Source organism: Pleurodeles waltl, chromosome 5, assembly GCF_031143425.1.
Source record: "Pleurodeles waltl isolate 20211129_DDA chromosome 5, aPleWal1.hap1.20221129, whole genome shotgun sequence".
Taxonomy (NCBI): domain Eukaryota; kingdom Metazoa; phylum Chordata; class Amphibia; order Caudata; family Salamandridae; genus Pleurodeles; species Pleurodeles waltl.
The window spans coordinates 708515612-708539631 of record NC_090444.1 but is presented as its reverse complement, the minus strand read 5'-3'; the positions used below and the strand labels follow the sequence as shown (position 1 = coordinate 708539631).

Here is a 24020-nt window from a genome sequence, read left to right as displayed (position 1 = left end):
AACCTGTTGCCAATTCTTGTTGGCAACATGGAATCCTCTTGCCTCAGTATCACCTGATATTTCAAAAGGACATTTTTGTGAAAGGTAGGCTGGGTGTTTTGCTGGACGTTCTATTATTTTCACAGTGGATTTTGACAGTTAACTCATGCAAAGAAGCCACTGTTAAAACAATGCCCCACGTCATGTTGTTTCCTCCGTACATCTCTTGTTTAATCATTCACGACAAGCTGTTCAATAAGCTATAAATGGTTAGTATGATATGCTTTGTAGAGATTTTGTGATGTAAGCCGAGCGTTTCTAATTCCTTATGACGTTTATGCATAAATATGATCAAAAGTGAAACACTTTTGTGGCATGTATTAATGTCATGGCCACATACCTCAAAGGTTAGGAGAAGGGACCTAGACATGTTTGCCCAAAGTCTTTCCAAAGTTGAGAATAACCTCGGTTGCTTAGAGCTGTTGAGTCACTGCATTACATCAGCTATTGTTCTGGCTTTCCACATATTTTCATGTCAATGTATTTTCTAAACTGTAAAAATCCCAGAAATCTCCTGGGGCTCACTGGGGGAGATGATTTAATTCCACATTTTTTGGGAAGCATAATGCGGGCACCCTAACCCCGATTAAGTAGTAAATGCTCCTTTGAGGGGAAAACGTATTCTAGGTCGTAAATAGTACAAATATGAGCCTTCAAGGACCATTTAGTGCTGGATTTTACTCCACAATAAAAAAATCATACAGAGGATGACCATCTTCGTCCGAAGAAGGTCCGCTTTTTTCTCTTCAAGGATGACAAGCGAACATACTAATCCCTCGATGTCAAGGTGGTCGTTTATTCGGAATGGAATGCTGTAAAGCCTATTACATACATCTGTCAAAGACGATTATTAGTCGCAGACGCCTTTCGCCTGTTCTGGGTTTTTCACTGCGCTCGACCTGACCAGCGTTGATGGTCACCAGCACGTTGCCTTCCAGTGTTTAAAGTAACTGCTAAGAACCATCTACGCAGCGCACGCTCCCTTATCGTTGTATTTCACCTCAGAAATGGGGTCACGGTGTAGTAAGGCAGCCGAGTCGAGCGCTGAAGAAGCCTTGTTGATAATAAAACATTCTGCCTGAAACCCAACACCAATACATGCACAGAATGCAAACATCCCCCCTGCGCAGTGACATTTCACAGTGCAGAAGCGCTTTTTGCCTCATCACGATTTACCTCCTCCCAGTTTTCTTTGGCCATAAGAACCAGCACACTGGCATCTCTGACAAAGCCCAACATTTTTAAAGATCGAGTTACGTTTTCAGGCCTGTGTGTGTTTGGTTATAACCCCTCCCCAGCACAGCACTCGGAATGCACATAAAGGTCTGTTTTCTTGTTAGAATCGGGAAGAAATACCAGGACGGTGACTCACGCAAAGTCGGTCTCTCTTCATCGTAGTAATCCGTGCTTTCGGTCCGAGTAGTTTTTACAAACAAAGACATAGATGAAGGACTGGTATAGTGGACCCGTCTCGCTCATCGACTATATAGAGTAATGTGACTGTGCCCCAAAACGTGCATGCGTAGAATGGGTGAGGCGAGGGAAATGGGCAGTATGAACCTAACAGTCATGATATACCGTCGCAAAAAACACATACCTCCCGATTATAAGTTGAGTAGGTTTAGGTATGCAGACCATGATTCTTGCCTAATCAACACAAACGCATTCGTTTTCGTGTTTATATCTTTGACAACTTGTTAAGTTGATGTAACTTGTGTATACTAATCCATCACTAATTCTTGTTGAGTTCCGGAGTAGCGTGCTACTCGCCGAAAAGCGCTTCAACGCCTCATCAGGGGTAGTAAGCGCTATATAAATACTACTACAATACAGTACAATACAATATTAATGTTCCAGGCCACTTTAAAATCCCCATCTGTTTTTTCCCCAATTGAACCTTGTGTTGTGTCTTTTCCAAAGCAGACTTGTTATTGTCCTCATATGCTTAATATGCCTTACCTTTATAAATAAATAACTTCCATGCTGATAAGCTTAACAGACAAGATTTTGGAACTGTGCGACTTTGGAAATTGTTCTAGAGAGTGCATCTTCAAAGGGGCTTACAGAGCGAGTGAAGGTTGGGGGTAGAGGGGTTTGTTAAAGGAAAAGATGAAGGAGTGAATTGGCATATAAACAGGTGAAGTAGCTTATCCTTCAGAAAGGAATTACTTGGAAAATGTTGGTGCACCAACAAAATTCATTGTTTCACACTCCTCCTGCAGCAAAGTTGATTGCTGTTAGAAATTGGGTCTGTAGTTGCAGAGGTTTGCACCCTGTCCAAGTAGGGATCACAATCCTAGTCAGGGTAAATCAGACACACATCCCAAATTAGCCTTTACTCACCCTCTGGTAGCTTGGCACAGAGCAGTCAGGCCTACCTCAAGAGGCAATGTGTAAAGTGTTTGTGCAACACTTAATTACAACAAAGAGAAAGGCACCACAAGACCAAAACAACAAAAATCCAATAAGTAGAAGTCGAGATATGATTTTTAAAGATTAAAGTCGCAGTGGTCAAAAGGTTACTTGAGTTCACTAGGGTCTGATGCAAATACAAAGTTCAGGCTGACTGTAATGAGAGCAGGCTGGCTACAGAACCCACACAGGGTCTGCTGAACCAGTACCTTTGATGGAGCAAAGCGTCACTGGCAAGATGCCTTGGTTCCTATCAGCGCAGTACGCGTAGATACGTCGCCGTCAAGCCTTGCAGTCAAACTTCTTTGAAGTGAACGCAATGCATCTTTGTCGAGCTGTGCAGAGCATTGTCGTCGGGCCGTGCAGGCTGTAAATCCAATGTCATCGAACAGCTGCTGCTTCGAAGGAGCGATGCACCGATTTTTCACCTAAAGTCTGGTCAGTGCATCGTTTTTTGCAGAAAACAGTTGCAGAACCCAATTCTGAGGCCCAGGACTGGAGGGGGCAGCTCAGGCAAGGGTATGACACCTAGATGGCAGAGTCCAGCAGCACCAGGAGAGTTGCATGCAGTCTTTGATGTCTCTGAGACTGCAGGCGAACAGAGGGAAAGCCACCAAGCCCTTGGAGAATTTTGGGTTCAAGGATGTAGAGTACGGGTCGAGTCCTTCTCACTCCAGGCAAGAAGCAGCAGGCAGCACGCAAACACAGCAAAGCAAGTAGCAAAGTGGCAGTCTCTCCTACAGCAAGCAGTAGGCAAAAACAGCAGTGCAGTTGCAGAGTGGCAGTCCTTTCTGGCAGCACAGCAAACCTTCTTCCTGGCAGAATGTCCTTGGATCCAGTAGAGTTTTGATTTGGTAGGGTTTGGATTCCAGTACGTATACCCAAATGTAAAAATAATAAGCAGAGGTCCCTTAACACAAAAATATGAGAGCAGCCAACCAGGGTAAATAATACAGGGAGAAACCAAGCACAGAAGCTGCCTCACCAAGATACAAAATCAGGATAATTCCCTGCCTAATTTTTCATAATATGAACTGTGGTGCTATAACAATATACAAGGCAGTGAAATATACAAAAATATTTTATTACTTGTAAATCCTTTCATTTACTTAATCTTCACATTTCTTCTCCACAGAAAATATACAAACAAGAATCAAAATATAAGAGTCACACCATATATTTCGGGTCACATCACATATTCTTTCAACATTCTTAAAAACACCATCCGTGCCAATTATACCGCCATACTAATCATACACCAGCACATAAAAATACATTCAGAATTCCTATAAACATGAAAAAAAACAAAGAAACTTAATGGGGTCAGTGCTACATGACAGGAGATTATAAACATTGCTTCCTCTGAAGAGACCCCTATATATACATTTCAATAAGCTTCATGATCATACAATTTACTATTGGATCCAATTAGCTCTTGCTGGTACATTAAAAAAATGTCCTAATAGTGGGGCAATCCTTGTTAATAAATGTTGAAAGGTCTCTAACATATGTATACTCCAGATAGAAAATGATCCTCCTAGTGTCCAACAAAGTGCCGTCTCTCGTTTCGGTGGAACTGCGGAGTGGGAGCCACCTTCTTCAGGGCGCAGAAATACAGCATAAAAGCCTAGAGGAGAGCGCTGCAACCCAGGAGTGATCTCTATATCACATTCTAATATATAAAGGCTTTCAAGATTCCATAGTTCATAGTCAAAGGTCTCTGGGTTGAGTATGCCTGACAAGTCGCACAAAGCAAAAGGAAAATAGTGCCTACATAAACTAGTGATTTCGGCCTGAACTACGATGATCCAAAACTTTTGTCGGGACAAGCGCATGGTTCTAGCAAGTCCAAAATTCTGTGTTTGTCGAAGAAGCCCACATGTTAAACACCAGCATAAACGCTGCCCCTGGAATGAAACAGACTCAGTCTTGTCAGACTTGACAGTCGTACTCAACCCGGTGACCTTTGACTTGTATTCAGAGACAGGCAGAGGCACAGAATGGTTCAAGTAAGAAAATATCAACTTTCTAAAAGTGGTATTTTTAGACTTTCAGTTTAAAATCCAACTTCACCATGAGTTGTGATTTTAAATTGTGAGTCCAGAGACACCAAACTCCACAGTTCTATCTTTTCCCAAGTAGAAGTTGCACTTCAAGGTTGCTTCAAGGTAACTCCAATGTTAACCTATGAGAGAGATAGGCCTTGAAATAGTGAAACAAATATTTTAATAGTTTTTAACTACCTGGAATTGTTAAACTTTAAAGTACATGTCTAACATTTTAAATACACTGTACCCTGCTCTTGCAACTGATCAGGACCCATCTTAAAGGGTGACTTGTGTGTAACAAAAAGGAAGGTTTGGGCCTAGCGAGTGGGTGGTCTTGTCATGTTGAACTGTCATTTTGAAACTGCGCACACAGGCTCTGCAGTGGCAAGCCTGAGACATGTTTAAAGGGCTACTGAAGTGGGTGGCGCAGCCAGTGCTGCAGGCCCACTAGTAGCATTTAATTTACAGTCCCTGAGCAAATATAGCGCATTTTACGAGGAACTTACAAGTAAATTAAATATGCCAGTTATAGATAAGCCAGTGTTACCATGTTTAGAGTACAGAACAACTGCATTTTAGCACTGTTCAGCAGTGGTTATGTGCCCAAAATCCTAAAGCCAGCAAAAATGAAGTCTGAAAAACGGGAGGTCAGAAGGCAAAAAGTCAGGGAAAACCACAGCAAGGATGCCAGGTCTAACAATTGCTGATGAAAGCACCCACTCTTTTAACCTGCCTGACAACTCTTAAAACTATTCTGTTGTTTATGTCTATGTTGAAAGTGCAGTTTAAGAACAGATTGCATGTGGCCTGGACCTGATACACCATGGACACTATCTAACTGTGCCAGTCGGCCTCCCAGGAATAGGCTTTGAAAACACTGCCTTTGTCATTAGTTGTGCAAGGTTCAGAGCACATTGGTTAAATGTATGTGCTTGTATGCAAACACCTGGTATTCAGTTGTTGAATGTGTGTAACACAGAAAAGCACACAAGGTGTTTTGAGTGATCTTGTACAAGCACTTAACCTCACTTTTCAGTCTAATTATACCAACAGTGCAAAGCTAACCTTTAAAAGAAGGGTGAAAGAGGAGATTAGATCTCTGCCAAGTAACTTGAAAATAATTAATTTAGATGGTGGAATTGTTTTGATAGTCCCCATTGTTTCCTGGCCGTTACTATGAATTTTTCTTTAATTTCATTATATGCTACCTTTTGTTATAACTTGTTTGTGTTGCTGCACTATATGCATCTTTAAAGGGCTGCTTGAGAGCATGGGTGAATTGATTAGAACATTGTTTTATCAGATTATTTTATTTGCTAGCCAAAAGCCTTTTTCCTCCACATATAGCAACTTTATGTCTCCCAGAGTGTCAATAGATTGTTGCACCACACTGTCCCTTGAGCAGGGAATGTTACTCAGCATGATCTTTTTGTTAAGTTATGTTATGTTATGTTATACACATTAGTTGAGCACACCATCACCCCAGAAGATATCCTGGCACTGAGCAGGGGCGAGCCTAACAAATACCTAGGGCCTAGTGAGGCTATTCGAAAAGCCAGGTATTGAACTTCTTGCAGAATTCAGGAAGTGAGAAGGAGTCTGTTAGGTTAGCAGCAGGTTATTCATCATCTTAAGAGCAATGTCGGAGAAGGTTCGACCGCTGGATCTGGTTTTCTGTGTGTTTTGGATGTGTGCAAGTAAGAGATTTGATGAGCAGAGATGTCTAGAAGGCTTGTGAAAGTAGATACAATTCTTGAGCTATGCCGGGCCAGTATTATGTAATCCCTTGAAAATACGGGTGAGGAATTAAAATTGTGCTCATTTGTGTATGGGGAGCCAGTGAAACTCCTTTAGGTGTAGTGTGAAGTGAGTGTAGCGTAGGAGGATGAGTGATTCTGGTCACCATGTTCTAATGGTCTGCAGCCTTCTGCTGACTTTTTTGTTGATCCTGGCATAGAGGGTGTTCCAGTTGTAGATTGGGAGCCATTTGAAAATCTTCCTTTGCATATTGACGGTATGGCAGCATGACATGGTGATGGCCTTGAGCTAGTCATCATATCAAGTTTGCTGTCAATGACTATCATTCTTGGTGGTGGGGTGGATGTTGGTCACCAGATAGAGTCCCACAGTGCAGCGATGTGACTGATGATTACAATTTCAGTTTTTTTGTCAGTGTTCAGCTTCAGACGGTTGTCCAGTGGTTATTTTAGTCATGCAGGCGTTGATCTTGATCATGGCACTGGGCATCTTGTCTGTTTCTGTCTGGTGAGGGAGAGAATGAGTTGTGTGTTGTCTGCGTAGGAGAGAACGTTATTGTTGTGAGAGTGGATGATGCTGGCTAGAGCGATGGTGTAAGCGTTGGAGATGTAGGTGCTTCATAAATTTACTTGGCCTGTATAAAAATCCACTTGTCCAATTTGATGTCAAGGAGTGAGGTGACAAATTATGCCAGCATTTTCATATCTGAGTTCTGTTAGTATCTTTTCAGATTACGCCGGGCTCGTGTTATGTCTAGCATCGCTTTGATTGTGCTGTATTTCTGATTATTCAGAAGTCTGAACATACCAGGGTTCCAGATCTGTCAACTGTTTGAATATGCACAGGCTCAGTAGAGATTTGAATATTCTAGAGTTTTTGTTATTTGAAGTTCTTGCAGAGTTTAGCTTTCATAATTGTTCTAACTCTACAGTTGCCTTCTTTTTTTAGTTCAGTTTCTGAGGAAATGTCTTGTGAAATGCTTTGGCTAGTTTACTTTTAAGCATTCACTCGATTTCATAAATGTTACTTTAAGTCAACCGAGATTACATTTGTGGTCCAGAACCTAGGTCGTTAATTTAGGAGCAGCGAGACCATTCAGTCTGATCTTCTGCACTTCAGCACAACGTGTAATTCTTAGGCAAATCATTTCATCTCACTTGGCCTCAGTCCTTCTGTTTGCCATAATAATGAGCATGTCCCAAGCACTAGATTAATTGCTGGTTTATATTCTAAACTGATGGGATTGGAAGGTATGAAATTTAACTGTACACTAAGATTAGGATCTTAAGTCATGAGATGATGGCATATGCTAGTACAGTGAAAAATCAGAGTGTGGTAAGTATGAGTTTCTGCACTCTGCTGAGATGCTTTTTGTGTACCGAGGGAAGGCAGCTGCATTGCTAACTGCCATAGTTCCCTTAAAATGCTATCCTCTGCTCTTCGCCCACCTTTTGTGTTGTAGCCAATTTCCTGCTTGGAGGTGGGATGGAGTTAGGTGGGGTTCTCCATCCTTGGAGGAAGGGTGTGGAGAGAGTTATATGGGAGCAAGATTGAGTTAGTAGAATATGTATGACATGATGAGTCAGCGAGACTGACAGACCAAGATTAGGGAGGGAAGAGAGTGAGAGTCTAAACTACTAATCGGCGAGAATGAAAGCTAGGGTCGAGGAGCAGTAAGAGTGAAATTAAAGGAACAAGAGAAGACGGCTTTCCAAACAAGGTCAGGGTCGAAAGAAGGGTCTGACACTGTAACCAGAGAGGAATTAAAGTGTGGGTGACATAGTGATTACCCTAGAAAGAAAGTTTGGGAGGTGGGATGGTTAAGCCAGGCCTGTTTAGCCTGCAGGACTGAAGACCAATAGCTCAATTTCCTGAACTGTTATTACTCAGTCCTTTTTTTGGACTTGTAAAAGAGCATTGTGCCACCTCCCTGGTTAGTGCTATTTATTAGTACTGGATTACCAAAGATAAGGTGTGTAGTTTTTGGGGTTTCTTTGTTACTTATTTCAGTCCTGTCAACCTGTTCGCATAAGTATTCTTGGTATGATTACCTGCTAATTAATGCCTTTTAAATTTTTCAATGTTCTTTATTTCAGGGCAGTCCAATGGATCCAATGGTTATGAAGAGGCCGCATTATGGGATGGGCACCAACCCGTATTCCCCGGCACCGACACAGCAGAATAATCCGTACTCTGGCCAGGCATATGCACCTTCAGTTCCACAGAGATATCCTGTTGTAATGCCAGGAAGACCAGGTGCAATAGGAGGAATGCAGTATCCCCCGCAACAGGTATGTTTTTACAAAAACATTAATTCAGCTTTATACTACCGTAAAATATAATTTTATTTTTCGTTTCAATTGTATTGCGTATTCTTTTTTTGAAGTAAAGAAATGACCCTCGTTTGTGTTGAGTAGTGCGGTAGATTATTTAGTTTACTCATGCTTTCACACACTTCCCCCTCTCGCACTCAGTCTCACTCTCACACTAGCACGCACCCCACACCACACCCCCACATCAAACACACACGCATTGATTAAAGCGCTCTAAAGAAATGCTTTTACAGTACATTTGTGAAGACCATCTTCATTTTATTTATTCGTGATTTGGTAATTTATGTGAAAGAACGTCTTTCAATTTGTCCGGTGCATATAACACAAGATTACATCAGTAGCTGACTGCGCACGACTTGTTTTTATGTGCAGTATGTGAATAAATTCATAAGTATTAGGAAAAATAGCACCAGTATCTCTTAGGCATCAGTGGCACTTCAGCAACGTGTTTCATGGGGTGGAACCTCGGGCTATCCTGTGGCCACAGAATACAGAGAATGTTCAGAGGTGAATATATGTATTAAAGTAAAAATAAAACACGCCTAAAATTAGACACCTTTTGAGAAATAAACAGAGATTATAAATTGAAACAAAGGCAAAATAAAAAAGTACGACATGAAAGTGCTCCGGTGGTAGTTAGTGTAAAAATTATTTTGTGTAGTAAACATCTTTCTTGTGGGACAGTTTGAGAACCTCTGTACCATATGCCTTTCTGGAGGTTTGCACATCCCTATTGCAGAAACTCTATTGGAAGCTTACCTTAAAATATGTGCCCATTGGCTGTTACGGAGATACATATACACACTTACCTCATTATGCCATAGAAGAAATGGACTTTGAGAAAAAAACTGTAAAATTAAAAGCACTACTAAACATAGTGAAGTGATGTAAATGTAATACCAGGGTGAAAGAAGTCTGAGTGAGATGGGTGTGATGGGCTAGGTGGGCATGGTGATAACACGTGGTCTGTTGGTTTAGTGAAAGATTAGTTGTTACCTTCTTGCCAGTGCTGTTGGAGTGCCTCCTCTGGGATCACTAATGTGCTTACAGATGTGGATTCTCACCTCAGGTTATCAGTGTACTGAATCACTTCTCCCCGCCTCCCCCACTACAAACCCATTTCTGCCAGTTTCACTAGTTTTCATTGAAAGTGGTGTGTTTACCAAAAATATGATGTGATCTTTCCCCTTGGCCTTTGTGGCACTTGAGTATTATGTGCATGTGTCAAGACCAACTGCATACTCCTTTTTATGATGTACATATATTAATTAGGCTAAGAGGAACCTGAAGAATGAACAGTACTAAACACAGTGAAGTGATGCAAGTGCCACACCACTGCAGAGGCAGTCCAAATGAGTGACAAGATGCCTCTTTTTGGTGTTTTGGCCTCTTTAGGATGTGTACTGTCTGACTGGGTGTGATGACATCACAAGGTGTGGTGTGTTGGTTTAGTAAAGCAATAGTTGCTAACCTTTTGCAGGTGCTGTTTTTGTGCCCTTCACAGGAGCACTTCTCCCTGCACCCCACCACCACAAGCCCATTTCTGCTTTTTTTAAGCATTTTGCATTGAAAGTGGTGTGTTTCCCAAAAAGGTACTATGTTTATGGGAAGCGGGGTCAGAGGAAAAGTACTTTGGAAGATTGATCTTGGAGCTTGAGGCTCGTGCCCCGTTTGAGGATGCTTAACCAGGCCATGGCCATAATACTGTACGAATGTATATATGTTCTGATATTTTACTAACACAGGTTGATATTTCCTAAATGTGCCAAGCAGCCCTTCGAATGTCTTTTTTTTATCTAGTTCTTCAGTTTCGCTCAAGCATTGCTTTTCTTGAATAATGATGTTGGTCTTCTCTTACGTTAACGCATATTGCGATCACCAGTACTCCATCCTGTGCAGGCTGATCTGTGATGTAAGCTAGTTCACCCAAGTCTGGCATCCACCACAGCTGGATCCACGAAGTGCTGGATGCCTTTAAGAACAGTCATCCTCGCAATTTACGCTGCTATCTCCCAGTTGACATTTTAATCTGGAGTTGCCACCGCGATCTGTTGTTTCGTGATCTCTTGTTTCCTTGCCATCTTAAATAAGTATACCTGCCAGAAGTTCTTTTGCAATATTCTTAATCTCTACCCCTTCTCCTTCCATAAAGAGTAGTACATCCGCAGGGACTTATAGGAATTAGCAGAACTAGCCACAAGATAAGGACCCAATGTTTGATATTGCTGGCTATTTCGTCTTAAATATTTTAATATTTGTTTAATTTGTTCCCATTCACCCCAAATAAATAAGTGTCTATTGAGTAGCCTGTTATTTATTGTGAATATAACCAAATGCTGACATATTGTACAGAACCGTTGGTTGTAATAAGGTGTTGTACTGCATCTCTAGCAAAAACAGTGACTTACAAAGGACCTACATGAAAGTGATCACTGCGCGTCAGGAATAGGCTGGTGCTTTTTGGCCACTGTCCTACTCTGTATTAGCCTGTGAGTTTCTTCCCTTTATTTGGAATAGTATGCTCTTTGGACTGCTGTGTAATGCGCCAAAATTATTAAATCATTTCTGTTTTTTTAGGGTGAGAAGGAGGGGACAGTGCTCTAGTATGATGACTGTGTCGGATTGATCACTCCATTTGCTAATTGATGGATAATTGAAAACTGGCAATGGCCTGGTGCAGTGATTGTCTGACGGCCCTATCTGTGTTTCTTTGAGACATTAATATAATTGGCACAGCACTGTAGTTATGACTACTAATACTTGTCAGGGGAAAAGTGAATAGCTAAATGTGACACTGAAGGTCTTTATTGAACAGGCGTGCTGCGTAGGCTTGATTTGTCTTTGGACAAGCTCCAAGGCTGTGTACGTTGGTTCGTGAAGCAGCGCACTGACCCCTTTTTAGCTGCTTCTACATCTTTAGCTTTCAAGATGGAGGTTGGTGTAAGTTCACCAAGAGTTCACATGGGGGTTGTCCACTTCACCAGTGAGATGGTAGCCCGACTTGCCTCCACCTTTGTGTGGAGCACCTTTCTTTTTTTTTTTTTAAACCCTTTGGCTTTGGATTGGGATTTTGTGTACTTTTTTCATGTATATCAGTTTTAAGTCGTGTTCCACGTTGTATCATTATATTCTGCTCTACATTTGGTAGGTGTTAGAAATGGGATCTCTAGTTGGCAGAGGTTTAGACCTTTGTCCAAATAGGGAGCACAATCCTAGTCAGGGTGAGTCACATCCAATCCAAATTATCCTGTGCCCACCCTCTGGTAGCTTGGCACTCTGCAGTCAGGCTTAGTTTACAAGGCAATGTGTAAAGTATTTTTGCAATAAATCATACAGTAACACAGTGAAAACACCACAAGAATACACCACACTGGTCCAGAAAAATATAGGATATTTATCTGGTTAAATTAATGTAAAAACGATAAAGATTCAAGAAACACAAGTTGAGATATCACTTTTGCAATATTAAAAAAGTGTCTTAAATCTTAGAAATCAACAGTTGTCTCTTGTTTGCACAAAGTACCTGGTTTGCGTCAAAATTACCACGCATGGAAACTGCAGAGGAGGAGATGCGTGGAAAAATAAGGTGTGAGTCGGACTTTCCACTTGGTACAGATGATGGTTTGTTTCTTTCCACACTGTAAGGGGCTTAGCGTCGAATTCTGGCACACATTCTTGGTTCCTCACTGCAGTGCGAGGATCTTTGGTTGCCCAGCGACAATGTGGGAAAAATGCTGGCCGTGCGGGAAGAAGTCGGAGGCGTTGCTTCAATCTGGTAGGCGCTGTGTAGAATTTTCTGTTGCACGGCAGACACTGCATCAATTCTTCACTAAGGAAGTCTGGCTGCGGTGAACCGGTAGGGCTGTGCATCAAATTTCCGGTCGCAATGCAGGCGCTGTCGATCTTCGCTCTGGAAGGCTGTGCAGTGATTTTCGGCACACAAGGAGTTCCCTCGACAAGATGAAGTCTTTTTAGCACTGAGACAGCAGAAAACAGGAGGCAAGCTCAATCCAAGCCCTTGGAGTGCACTTCTCAGCAAAGTCAGAGGGCAACAGGTCAACAGAAGGGCAGCAGACCTTCACAGCAAAGCAGTCTAGATGAGTCCTTTGGGCCACCAGGTGGTTCCTTTTGACAGGTTGCAGGTTCAGAAGTGTCTGAGTTGGTGGGGTCAGAGACCCAGTTGATATACTCCAAAATGCCTTTGAAGTGCTGGAGACTTCAAAGAGTGGTTTTGAAGTGTACAAGTTCCCCTTTCAGTACAGGTTTGTCTGCCAGGTCCCAGTTAGGGGGTTTGGCAGTCCATTGTGTGGGGCCATGCCGCTAGCCTTTGAAATATGTCAGGCCCTCCACCCTTCCAGCCCAGGAAGCCCCAATTAGTATGCAGATGAGTGCAGGAGTGACTGAGTGTCCTGTGTTTGTAGTTGCTGGATGAAATGCACAAGGGAGCCGTTAACCAGCCCAGCCAGATGTGGACTGGAGACAGTCTGTAAGGCACAGATTGATTGTAAGTGCAGAGAAATGCTCACTTTCTAAAAGTGGCATTTCTAGAATAGTAATATAAAATCCAACCTCACCAATAAGTAGGATTTTTCCATTACCATTCTGGCTATACTAAATATGACCTGGTTACTCCTTTCTGATCATAATCTACCACTCCAATAGCCCCAGTACTTAATTTTTAAATAAAAACGTGCTGGTGCCGAAAGCTCTCCTCTTGAACACCCAGCTGCTGCAATTAAATGTGCGAGCGCGGAGTCAGCGTAATCCTGAATTCACTTCGGGCCTCTTTAATCCATTTACAGTAACACCCTGCCCCTTCAGCTCACTCTTGCAGCTTCCTGCTTTCTCCCATTGCGATGCTTTCTCGGTTTTTCCCTTCCTCCGCCTTTCCCATATATGTATTTTGCTCTCAGTAAACGCTTGAGACAGAAAAATAAGCGCCAGCCCTGAAAAGAAGGGGCCGGTGCTCTGCACCGGAATCAACAAGCACAAATTAAGCACGACAGGAGCATGCCTCACAGTAGTGGAAACCGAATTAAGGGGTTTTCTGCTACCAGGACATAGAAAACACACAGGTACATGTCCTGCCTTTTACCTACATAGCACCCTGCCCCATGGGATACCTAAGGCCCACCTTAAGGGTGACTTAAATGTAGAAAAAGGTGAGTTTAAGGCTTGGCAAGTACTTTTAAATGCCAAGTCGAAGTGGCAGTGAAACTGCACACACAGGACTTGCAATGGCAAGCCTAACACATGGTTAAGGGGCTACATATGTGGATGGCACAGACAGTGCTGCAGGCCCACTAGTACCATTCAATTTGCAGGCCCTGGGCACATGTAGTACACTTTATTAGGGACTTACAAGTAAACTAAATATGCCAATTGGGTATGAACCAATGTTACCATGTTCAAGGTAGAGAGCATATGCAGAGTCCTAAAACCAGCCAAAACAGTGTCAGAATAGTGTAGGGAGGCATGCACAAAGTTGGGGGATGACCACCCTAAGGCTGCCAGGTCTAACAGTAGGCTTCTCACGGCTTTTTCTTTTCCTGATTTGGAATTCGGAAAATGCACAGCTAAGCCAATCTCACGAAATAGGCAAATTCCGGTTCCATGCAACTTTCGAAGCTTGTAAGCAAAGGACAGTACTCCCTCCAAACACATATAGAGGTTTCTGAGCATATCACAGCGCTCTGTTTTCTTGAGACCACTTTGTGAGGCACAGTATCTTTACCATGTACAAATTGTCTTGAAGTTCTGTCACAGCACTTTTATGAATATAAAGCTTTGTAAGTTTGACACAGGACCCTGTCCATTCATGAAGGTTTGTGAGCGTGGCACATTGTATTCCAGGGGGGAAGAGGGGTTATAAGTATAGTACAGTACCCTCTTTGTGTAAATGGGGGTGTTTGTGTGCTTTCTTTAGTCATGGAATTGCTTGCAGTTATGTGACAACACTCTGTGCACCTCAAAGCTTCATAAGGTGATTGGAGGACATATACATTCATGGAGATTTAGAAGCATTGCATAGTATATTTTAGGTCCACACAAAGATTGTAAGCTTTTCATCATAACATCGCTGTGTACGTGGAGGTGCTTGAGCTTGGAACAGTACTCTGTGCACTGAATGCACTGTACTCATGGCACTAACATCTGCACTGTGGAGGCTTGTAACAGTATTCTCTTAAGATGTGATAAGTACGTTTTCAGAGTTCATGAGGAAGGTTGTAAACAACATATATTAACCTCTGAGTACACCAGAGAAGTTTAGAAGCATTGCACAGTACTCTATTAATATACAATATCCTCTGAATAGAGAGGACTGTTATCAGCAGATCACATCATGCATCTCTTAAACCGGAAATGGACCAAGGAGTATTTGAAATATAGACATTTACACATAACATTTCTCAATGTTCCCTGATGAGTATTAGGACCCTGCAGTCCTGAATACTTTAGCATTACGGCGACTAGTGATCGTCAGTTTTCTGCTGCTGACTGAGCCAGTTCTAGGTTTTCCTGGCTGACTTGATTTAGCGAAAAAAGGGTAAGACAACTTTTGTGTCCTTATCCAAGTTGTGTAATTAATAGTGACAGAACAAGAAATATGTAGAATTTTGTCATTAGCAACATCACTCGTAGAAGGTTTCTGCATCAAAATGTTGTTGATTGAAGGATATACCTTGATCAAGAGGAAGCAATAACTGCTACTGTGTGGCTAGAAAAAAAATATTTCAATGAGAAATGTTGTATTCTAATAGTCAACCTCTGTGACTATTTTGACCATCACAATGTTACCACAGCTAGTCTCTTTATTAACTTTTAGATAACATTTCCTGTAATGCACAGTGTTACTTGTATCAATTACACCTGGTGATTGTTCATATTTTCTCAGATTGTATTGGATAGTTATTTCCTAACCTCATTCACCACAAACACCAAACAAGACCCTAGTCTAATCAGTTTTCACTACACCTTTCCAGGTAGCCATATCCATCTCAAGTCCCAAAAATTGTTTCTTTGGTTTGACAAAATGCTGTTGCCATTTTGGTGTATACACTTCCTGTTATCGAAATACTCAAACATACCAGGGAAGAGTACTTCCTATTTAAACCCATACTACATCTTTCTGCCTCAGGATATTGACATAGTTAATTCATTGCCCATCAAATACCCCCTTTTAAGAGTGTACGTTTAACTCCCATCTTCATAAAAATCTTTATCAATTTTCCAAGATCTGTTGTGGTTTTGTGGACATCCACAGTCTTCATAGACCGCTTCTTGATTTCTGTATCAAGACCAGCTTTCCTCTTTACTGTACAGGGTGTGTTTAAAGCTGCCCAAGTCTGTGCTGTATCTCTTATGGCAACTGTCAGGCTTACAACATTGGAAAATGTAGTGCACCTGTTTGTATGTCAATCGTTTAGTATATTCAACTGCACCAGTCATGGAGAAATTGCAGTTTTGTATTGTGAGACCACCACTAAATTGTATATCTATACCACTATCAGTGCAACTCACAATATCCCCACATTGAGGGGCTGATTATGACCTTGGCATATTCAAATGTTGGCACACGCATTGCAGGCCTCTAAAAATCATGAAAATGTTACTAGACCTCAGAGGTCTAGTAACATGTATAATGTACTTGACCTAACTGTAATTTACTTGACCAGTAAACTGGTATCAAATTGTTTGATCCCAGGCAAATATTTTTGCTTTATGGAGCTGCCTTTTCCATCATTATCTGATACGAGAGCACCTTCAAATATGCAAGCTCACCGTTTCTGCGCTATAAGAAAACTTTAAATTTTTGTTTTACTATACTAAACACTTTCTTTATGTATAATAAGATCGAGCCCACATATATGGTAGACATGACCCCTGGCTTGCCTCTTAGTTCACTAATAGCATTGTCATCAGGGTAGAGGCAGGATATTTCCTAGTTCATGCTTAAAACCTCACTATTAATAAATATATATAGCTAAAGCTTGATGTGGTAGTGCACTTTCATTTACAAACAGCACATTTTTTATTTAAATGGCTACAAAGGTTTCCATTACCATGCTGTTTTACAGATAAAACTATATAGCGCATAAACAATGTTTGGAAATTGTGTTTCAGCAAACATATTTAACATTTGCACATCACCTAGTAAAGTGTTCTGATTTGTTTTGACCCTATAAAGATATTTCTTTTTCACCACACAGAATTACAAAAAGGTGCCTTCTTAACTACTGAAATATGTTTAGTAATGTTTATACAGTTAACTTATCAATTTCAATGTTGTGGTGTTAGGAAAAAAGCATGAAATCGTACAACCTTTTATTCCACACACTGCACAGCACGATTGCCACACAGTTCACTTTACAAAATCCTCTAACTTCACAGTCGGAGAAACAAATGTACATGTATGAAGACAAACAGACTTTGACCGCTTTCTTAAAATACCCCCATTCGCTTTCTGAGTGAATAGAACACCTGGTATTTGTCAACTCGCCCGAACAGGCGAGAAGGCCCTAAAAAAGCTCATACTAAGTAAATCTGACTCCCCATAGTGAATGGGCGAATACATTTCCCGAGGACTGCATTGGGTCTGTAGTCTTTGTAATCAATGTTAAACTGGTTGCCCCATAAAATATTTAGATCAGGCTTCGAAAAATCCACTTGCCCATTCACTATGGCGAGTCATATTTTATTAGGTGGAGCTATTTTTCCCACTGACTGCAGAGTTCCAGGATTTTATAAGGTGAATTATGTGACCTGCTGTACAAAGTATGTGAAATGAAAGGCTGTAGGGTGTCTGGTTTTTCATAACACACAACATTTAATAATTCGGTCAATGTACAAGCATTTCAGAATATCTCAGCTGCGAAAGCCATTTTTTTTTTTTTTTTGTATTTCCATGTGATGAAAAACATATTATAATAGAACGAAAACAAATCAGAACACTTTATTTGGTGAAGTGAAATGATAAATATGTTTTCTGAAACCTAATGTTCACAGATTGTTGTTAATACACAATATAGTTTAATCAGTAAAGCTGCAAGTTAGTAGGAAGGCCCAGCACCGTTTTCCTGTTGGTATTTATAAAAATAGGTATAAAAAAAATATATGCAGCAGATCCTTTGAATGTTGCTTTATGTTGTCAGTCACGAGTGCTGGATCAAAAGTTGTGCATATTAAACATTTTAAGATCGGAAAAAAATGGATGAGATTTACCAGTGTAACTTAATTAGTGGCCATTTGCTCATGTGCTAGTCCTGGAATGCTAATCTTTCGAGACAGTTATATTGTGTATGGCTACTTAGCGCTTTACAACTCATTGCGTGAGTGTGCATTATGGTTAAATAAATGTGGAAATAAATGATGTGGAAATTCATTTTTTCGAAAATAAAAATAAATGTGGATCAGTTCCAGTAATATTAGAACATAATAAAAAGAGATAAATACCAATATTATGTGGAAAAATATGGATAAATACAGATGAAAAGGTAAAAAAAGAGTGAGCCCTATTTAAAATATTTGTAGCATAGTAGACCTAGCTCTTATTTTTTTTTAAAACAATTTGGATGTATTGGACAAATCTCAAGAGATAACTGAGTGCTTGAGCATAGCCTTCCTCTCCTTTCTGTCACGTTTTCTCTCTCTCTCTCTCTCTCTCTCTTTTTTTTTTAAAGGAATGTCACTGTTTTTTGTTCAAACTTAAGATTGTAGTTTGATTCCATCTTCTGTAATAGAGAACAGAAGGGGACTCCCAACTGCCTTCTAGTTAAGAACTAGCCTGTTTGCTGTGTGAAATTGTTAAGATCAAAATGAACTTGGTCAGACAGCTCCTTAGAGGAGACATAGCTTAATTAAAAAGAAAAAAAGACAAATTGATTTTTCGGAGTGATTCTTTCATTTGTTTTATAGCTAGCGGTTCTCAGAGTTATAGCCTTGTACTTCAGTGGGTTTACTTCCTGTAACGTGCCATTCGTCGGAAATCATTTTAAATTGCAGCAAATGGTTTATGGGTCTCATTTCAAAAAAGTATTGGCTGAATTTTTTGTTTATAGATCTGTGTGTATATGCGTGAGATTTTTTTGAAGGCATTTATATTTAAGCAGCTGAATGTTCATTAGTCTTAAGCACCTACTTCTTTGTGCATCCCTTGTTTAATCTAGATCCATTTGCATGTGCCTAAATCCTACTTTTATTTGAAAATATCTAGACCTTGTTTTGCACCTTAAGTTTGGGGTCTTTCCTTCCAAACAGACGTTCTGGGAAATATCTTTTTTTTAAACTTTATTTATGCAAATTTTCGGTACAAAACATAGCACCACATTTAACAATTAACATCTGAAGCCAGCTGATCGAGGCATTCCAGGTCAAACATAGCAATATCACAGTACCCACAGTTGCCGCTCCCACACGTTGGGTCCCTTCATCTTCTTTGGCCTAATTTTTTGATGGTAGATGCTGCTCAGAGTGCGAAAATGTTTATAAACTTAAAGGCACCTATGACTTCGGATACTTTAATATGAATGTAAACATCAAAGTCCTATATTAAAATACTGAAGCACATAAAAATTGCAGACATTAATTAGTCTTCATCTGTAAGTATACAAGAAGCAGTGACTCATTTATTGGAAAACGCACAAAGCCCCTTAAATCCTGGCTTAAAGTTCACGTTTGTTTCTGTAAGTAATCCCATGTATCTTGTTAAAAAGCCCAATTCTTGAATTGCTGTGACAGCCAACACATGTTTAGTCTATATCCAACTCTTTTTAAGGATGCAAAGTCCATGAGGTTAATATACATAAACATTCTAGGTATACACATTAGTGTATTTATATTGCTGAAATTAAGTCCACAGTGGCAGTGTACATACACTGAAGAAAAGCGAAAGATACACCGATGTGTTCATGTAAAAATACATTTTGTGTGTATCGGCAGGATTTGCAAACAGTTGCACCAAAAAAAGATTAACGTAAGCGTATGTAAGATAGAAAAATGATTACAGAAACATCACTCCTATATCTGTACCTAGAAATATTATGAGTGATTGTAATAGTGAAAAACATATAAAATATTACTGATCCAATCCCACAGTCACAGATGCTGTATAAACAAACAGCAAAGAAAGTATAAAGCATAATCCTTGCACTAAACTATTTAAAAGGTGAGTAACTCTAGAATGTTCCAATTTTAGATGTAAATGAGGGGGGAAATCCCACCTGCGGTAGATCAAGCACCTTAGTTCGTCTGTAGGGCTAGTGTAGTGTTACGAATTATGAGTTTCTGAAGAAACCATGGAAATCATAATATATACTAACATAGAAAATAAGGGAGCCACCAAATGTAAGGAACACTACCATAACACCCCTCAAATGAGCAAAATCACTCAAGTCCTGTTAGATGTAGCTGGTCAAAGTGAATGCAATACCTACAGTGGAGCTCACCACCTGCTCCTCAGTGGAAATGTTGTATATTCCAAAGTTAACATGAGGCCATGATACGCCTCACAAAGTACTTTAAAAATATGTGACAAGAAATGCCAGATATGAAGAGTAATAAACACAGCGGTCGGTTATCTTGAATATTAAAGGATGAAGCCACGGTAGTCTAACCTGGTTGTTTTGGATGCTGATTATCCACAAGGGTGCATTCTATATCGGAGTGCAGTAAAAACAATGCACATATGTCTGCCTAGGTTTGTTAGGTTTGATCCTACTGAAGACAATTTTGTGAAAGCATTTTGTTTTTTATTAAAGGGTACTCTGCTCACATTGAAATGTACACCATGCCTCAGTGATAATTGCCATAGTTCCACAAAACATCCTTCGCACTGTTCCCAGATCTTGCCCTTGTTCAGTGAAGATGGCACTGGGAAGTCTGATAAAGCAGCTGAAGGGTTTGCAACCAATGGATCAAAGCAGGTCAATATTTGATGTTGTGTGCTAGGAGCCAATGGTCCCATACAAAGACATACAAAAAGATAGCTAAACCACATATTTTGTGATCTTGCAGACCCAGAATCCTTTACTCAAAATGTTTTCATATATGCAGATTGACAGCAATATAATGGCCTCTTTTTTTAAAAATGTTTTTTTAAGCTTACTAAAAAGAAGAAAAAAAACCAAGAAAGATGTGCTAGGCATTTAAGGTCATTTAATGAAGGTGAAATACCTGGTTTCTTTAATTGCACGTTCTCTGTAAACCTATGACTGATGCAGGTCTTTCAGGGTGAAGTAACTCAGAAATATACACAGAACATTGCCAGACTCTTTAGAGAATCAGTAAATGCACTCTTCAGCTTCCTCTACCATCTTATGTTTGATTTTCGACTTGAGGCCAAGAAGGCTAATGTATAGCCTTTCATAGACCACGACGTGGTTCGATGTGAAGGGATGGGTTAAAGTGTACTCTGCCAGTTTTGTCACTTTGCAAATTCTCAATCATACTTGATGGACACAAAGTAATGTTTTGTATAATGCATGAGTGCTCACAAACATTTCCTCAGAAGCCGAAACGCACGGTCTGAGGTATCACGGTGGGCTGCACAGATGACCGATGTTTTGGGCAAGGTGGGATTGGGGCTTGGCGAAGTTGGGCAGGCAAGACCTGACATGGTGGGGAGTTTGGTGGATGAATACTAATACAATGTGTAAAACCTTGCACAGCATTGACAAACTACAAAAATAGGTTTGGATTACTTAGTTCTTTAAAAAACTTCTATAATATTGAGAAAATGCTGCATTTGGAAAAAAACATGTGGCTGGTTTGAAATGTAATCCTACCAAAGGAAATGTTCAGCTCATTAATAAAGAATGGTGCATCTTGTGGTGTAAATCACACACATTGATATAAGCTCAGTCAATTAAAAGTTCAACCAAGTATGTTTTATAATGTCTTTTATTCTGATAAAAGTAGCCTTTTGTTTAGATACTCAATGCATCTTCATTAATAGGCCCCACTTGCAATGTTGAAAAAATATCCATTAATTTAATATTCAAAGACCAAGATGGAAAGTAGCTGGGGTATAAGTAGTTCCTTCATGTCACACGTCAATAGATTCTGTGAAGGGTACATGCAAAGTGTTATCCAGTGTGGAAGAGTTACAGTGCAAGTCTCCCAATCTTGATGCTGCTCAAGAAGTGTTCCTATGATTTGAAGGTTCCTTAGTGAATGTAGAACACAAAGTGCAAAGGCACATAAGACACAGCGTAAGTCTTTTTCAAGGCACAGAGTTTACAAGCTAATTTTACACTTCATATCTGCAGTTAATTTCCTGTAATCTGAAACTTTTTCAGAGAGTGCAATCCTCAAAAGGTTATCCAGCTGTACATCAGTCAGTTTGTTTGTTTTTCTTATTTATTTTATTTTTTCAAACACCCTTTGTGGAAAAGGAATGCTCAAGTACATAGGTTGATCCAAACCTAGAAAGTAATTTCTGTGCTAATGTAAAAAGGAGCAGGAATTTTTCAGAGGGCACAATCTGCCAGAAATCTTCTGGTTCCTTCCCCAAGAAAGAGGACACAAGCACGGAGCTGTGTTACATGTCAGATAGTTTCATCTCAGCTTGTGTCCTTTTTAAAGGAAGATGTTCGACAGTTTAAAGATTTCTTGCTCTAACCATCCATTGATTCTCTTTAACCCTGAACAGTGGGGTGAGCACTCTAAACAGAGAAAATCACATCCTTAAGTCCATTGACATTTCCCCCAGATACGCACACAGGTTGAGACTCAGCAATATTTTTTAAAATGTTTTTTTACTCTCAAGGTTGTGTAAGATCAACCTCTTCCAGCAGCTCTCTGAACAGATCAAACAGATCAAATTTCCTTTGGAAAAAATAGATGGCTCTCCTCATTTAGGGCACAAGTTTCTGTCTACCTTGGTGCACCAGATTGAGTGCGTTGAAATATGAGAAAATGAAACACAGAAAGTACAGCAAGTGAGCTTATGTAGCCACACTTTTCTGGGAAGGACTGCTCGCAAATGACTAAAAATTGTTCTATTCTTGAAGCAAAGCAACAATCCTTTCCAGAATTCCACCTTTGCTCAACCATCTTACTTCAATAGCTGCAACAGATCTACATCTTAAGTATCTGCCTGCTGCAAAAATAATTGGAAAAGTCTGTGGTTGAGTGTTTTTGCTCGAATAAAATTTAAATTTTTGCTACTCGATTCATAACATAATTTAGATGTCCTTGTTTTATTTTTTAGCACAGTGATTCTTGAAAGATTATGCAGTGATAATCAATGAAAGTGGATGATGGAAGCTTTTTCTTGGCAGTGATGCATATTCTCTTTCATGTCCAACCATGGAGTTTGCCCGGCTGTAGTAATACATACAAGATTCTAAAATTTCAGGTGATGAGATTGGTAGAAATTACACGTGCTATTCAATACACCCTCTCGTGTGACTGTGCAGTGGTAAAAGGCTGAGGAGCTCTTCCTTTGGAAGGATTGCTTGTTCAAATACCTCACCCAAATGATTAATTGCGCTGCATCACCTACATCTGTTCACTCATCAACAGCAATGCTAAAGAAAGGGAACAGTTTGACTAAGTGGATGACTTGTTCTAGAACATTGTCACCCACCCACTCAATCCTGCATGCACATGTGGAATCAGACGGTTGTAATGCGTCTATTTCCTTCATAATGTCACATTTATTTTTAATTGTTGGAAAATAAAATGTCTACTGCCGAAAGGAAATATTTCTTAACCAGCCCTGCTTCTGTAAATATATTTCTTTTAATGTTTTACAAGCGAGTAGCATATCTTGAACAGTGCCTCAGTTACAGCCTCAGATTCTTCCATCTGACGCAGAAAGGCCCTTTTTTGGTACAAAAGGCCTTGCTTCAGTGATGCCCCTTTTGTAGAATGCAGTTTTGATGACATTGGGAGTTTTTTTGTGAATACAGAATGCTGGGCTTTATAGTCCCGCTCCAGGTTAGATCTTTTAAGGACATATACCTTTTCTTTTCCTCCTTTGGACATTCCACAAAAGCATATTCCTCTTCCCACAAAGCCCTGAAAACACACTGTGTTCACTCTTTGTGGGTCTGGATTTTTTGGAAGACTTTGTGGCCAAGCTGTATGGTATTTCTTTTGGGTTTCTTATGAAAAACGGGATTTGTGTTCATGTCTGATGGCACGACCCCTGTCTCAAAACCGATGGCATAAGTCTATCATGACTGATGACACAACCCCGTCCTACAACAAAGGGCACAACCCTAGCTGAGTTTCAGAGCTCTGCCCACAACCAGTGTGCTGCTATTTGGGGGGCATGCTTAAAAATAAAATCTGATGTTAAAGAAATTGAGATGTGTACCTTGAGTATTCATTTGGCAATGTGTGTTTTCACAAAGCCCAATTTGCACATGTTTAGATGTATTCATGTATGTAATGTTATAGCTAGATATTACTGATTTACAAATGG

At 40.2% G+C, this 24020-nt stretch overlaps 1 protein-coding gene across 3 annotated transcripts in view; it reads left to right on the top strand.

Moving 5' to 3' along the window:
- Positions 1 to 24020, top strand: part of ARID1B (AT-rich interaction domain 1B) — a 764650-nt gene that overhangs the window by 69274 nt on the left and 671356 nt on the right. For all 3 annotated transcript variants that reach the window (XM_069234667.1, XM_069234666.1, XM_069234669.1), the window contains exon 2: positions 8354 to 8548. In XM_069234667.1, the coding sequence (XP_069090768.1) occupies positions 8354 to 8548 (195 nt within the window). The remainder of the gene's footprint in view (positions 1 to 8353; positions 8549 to 24020) is intronic.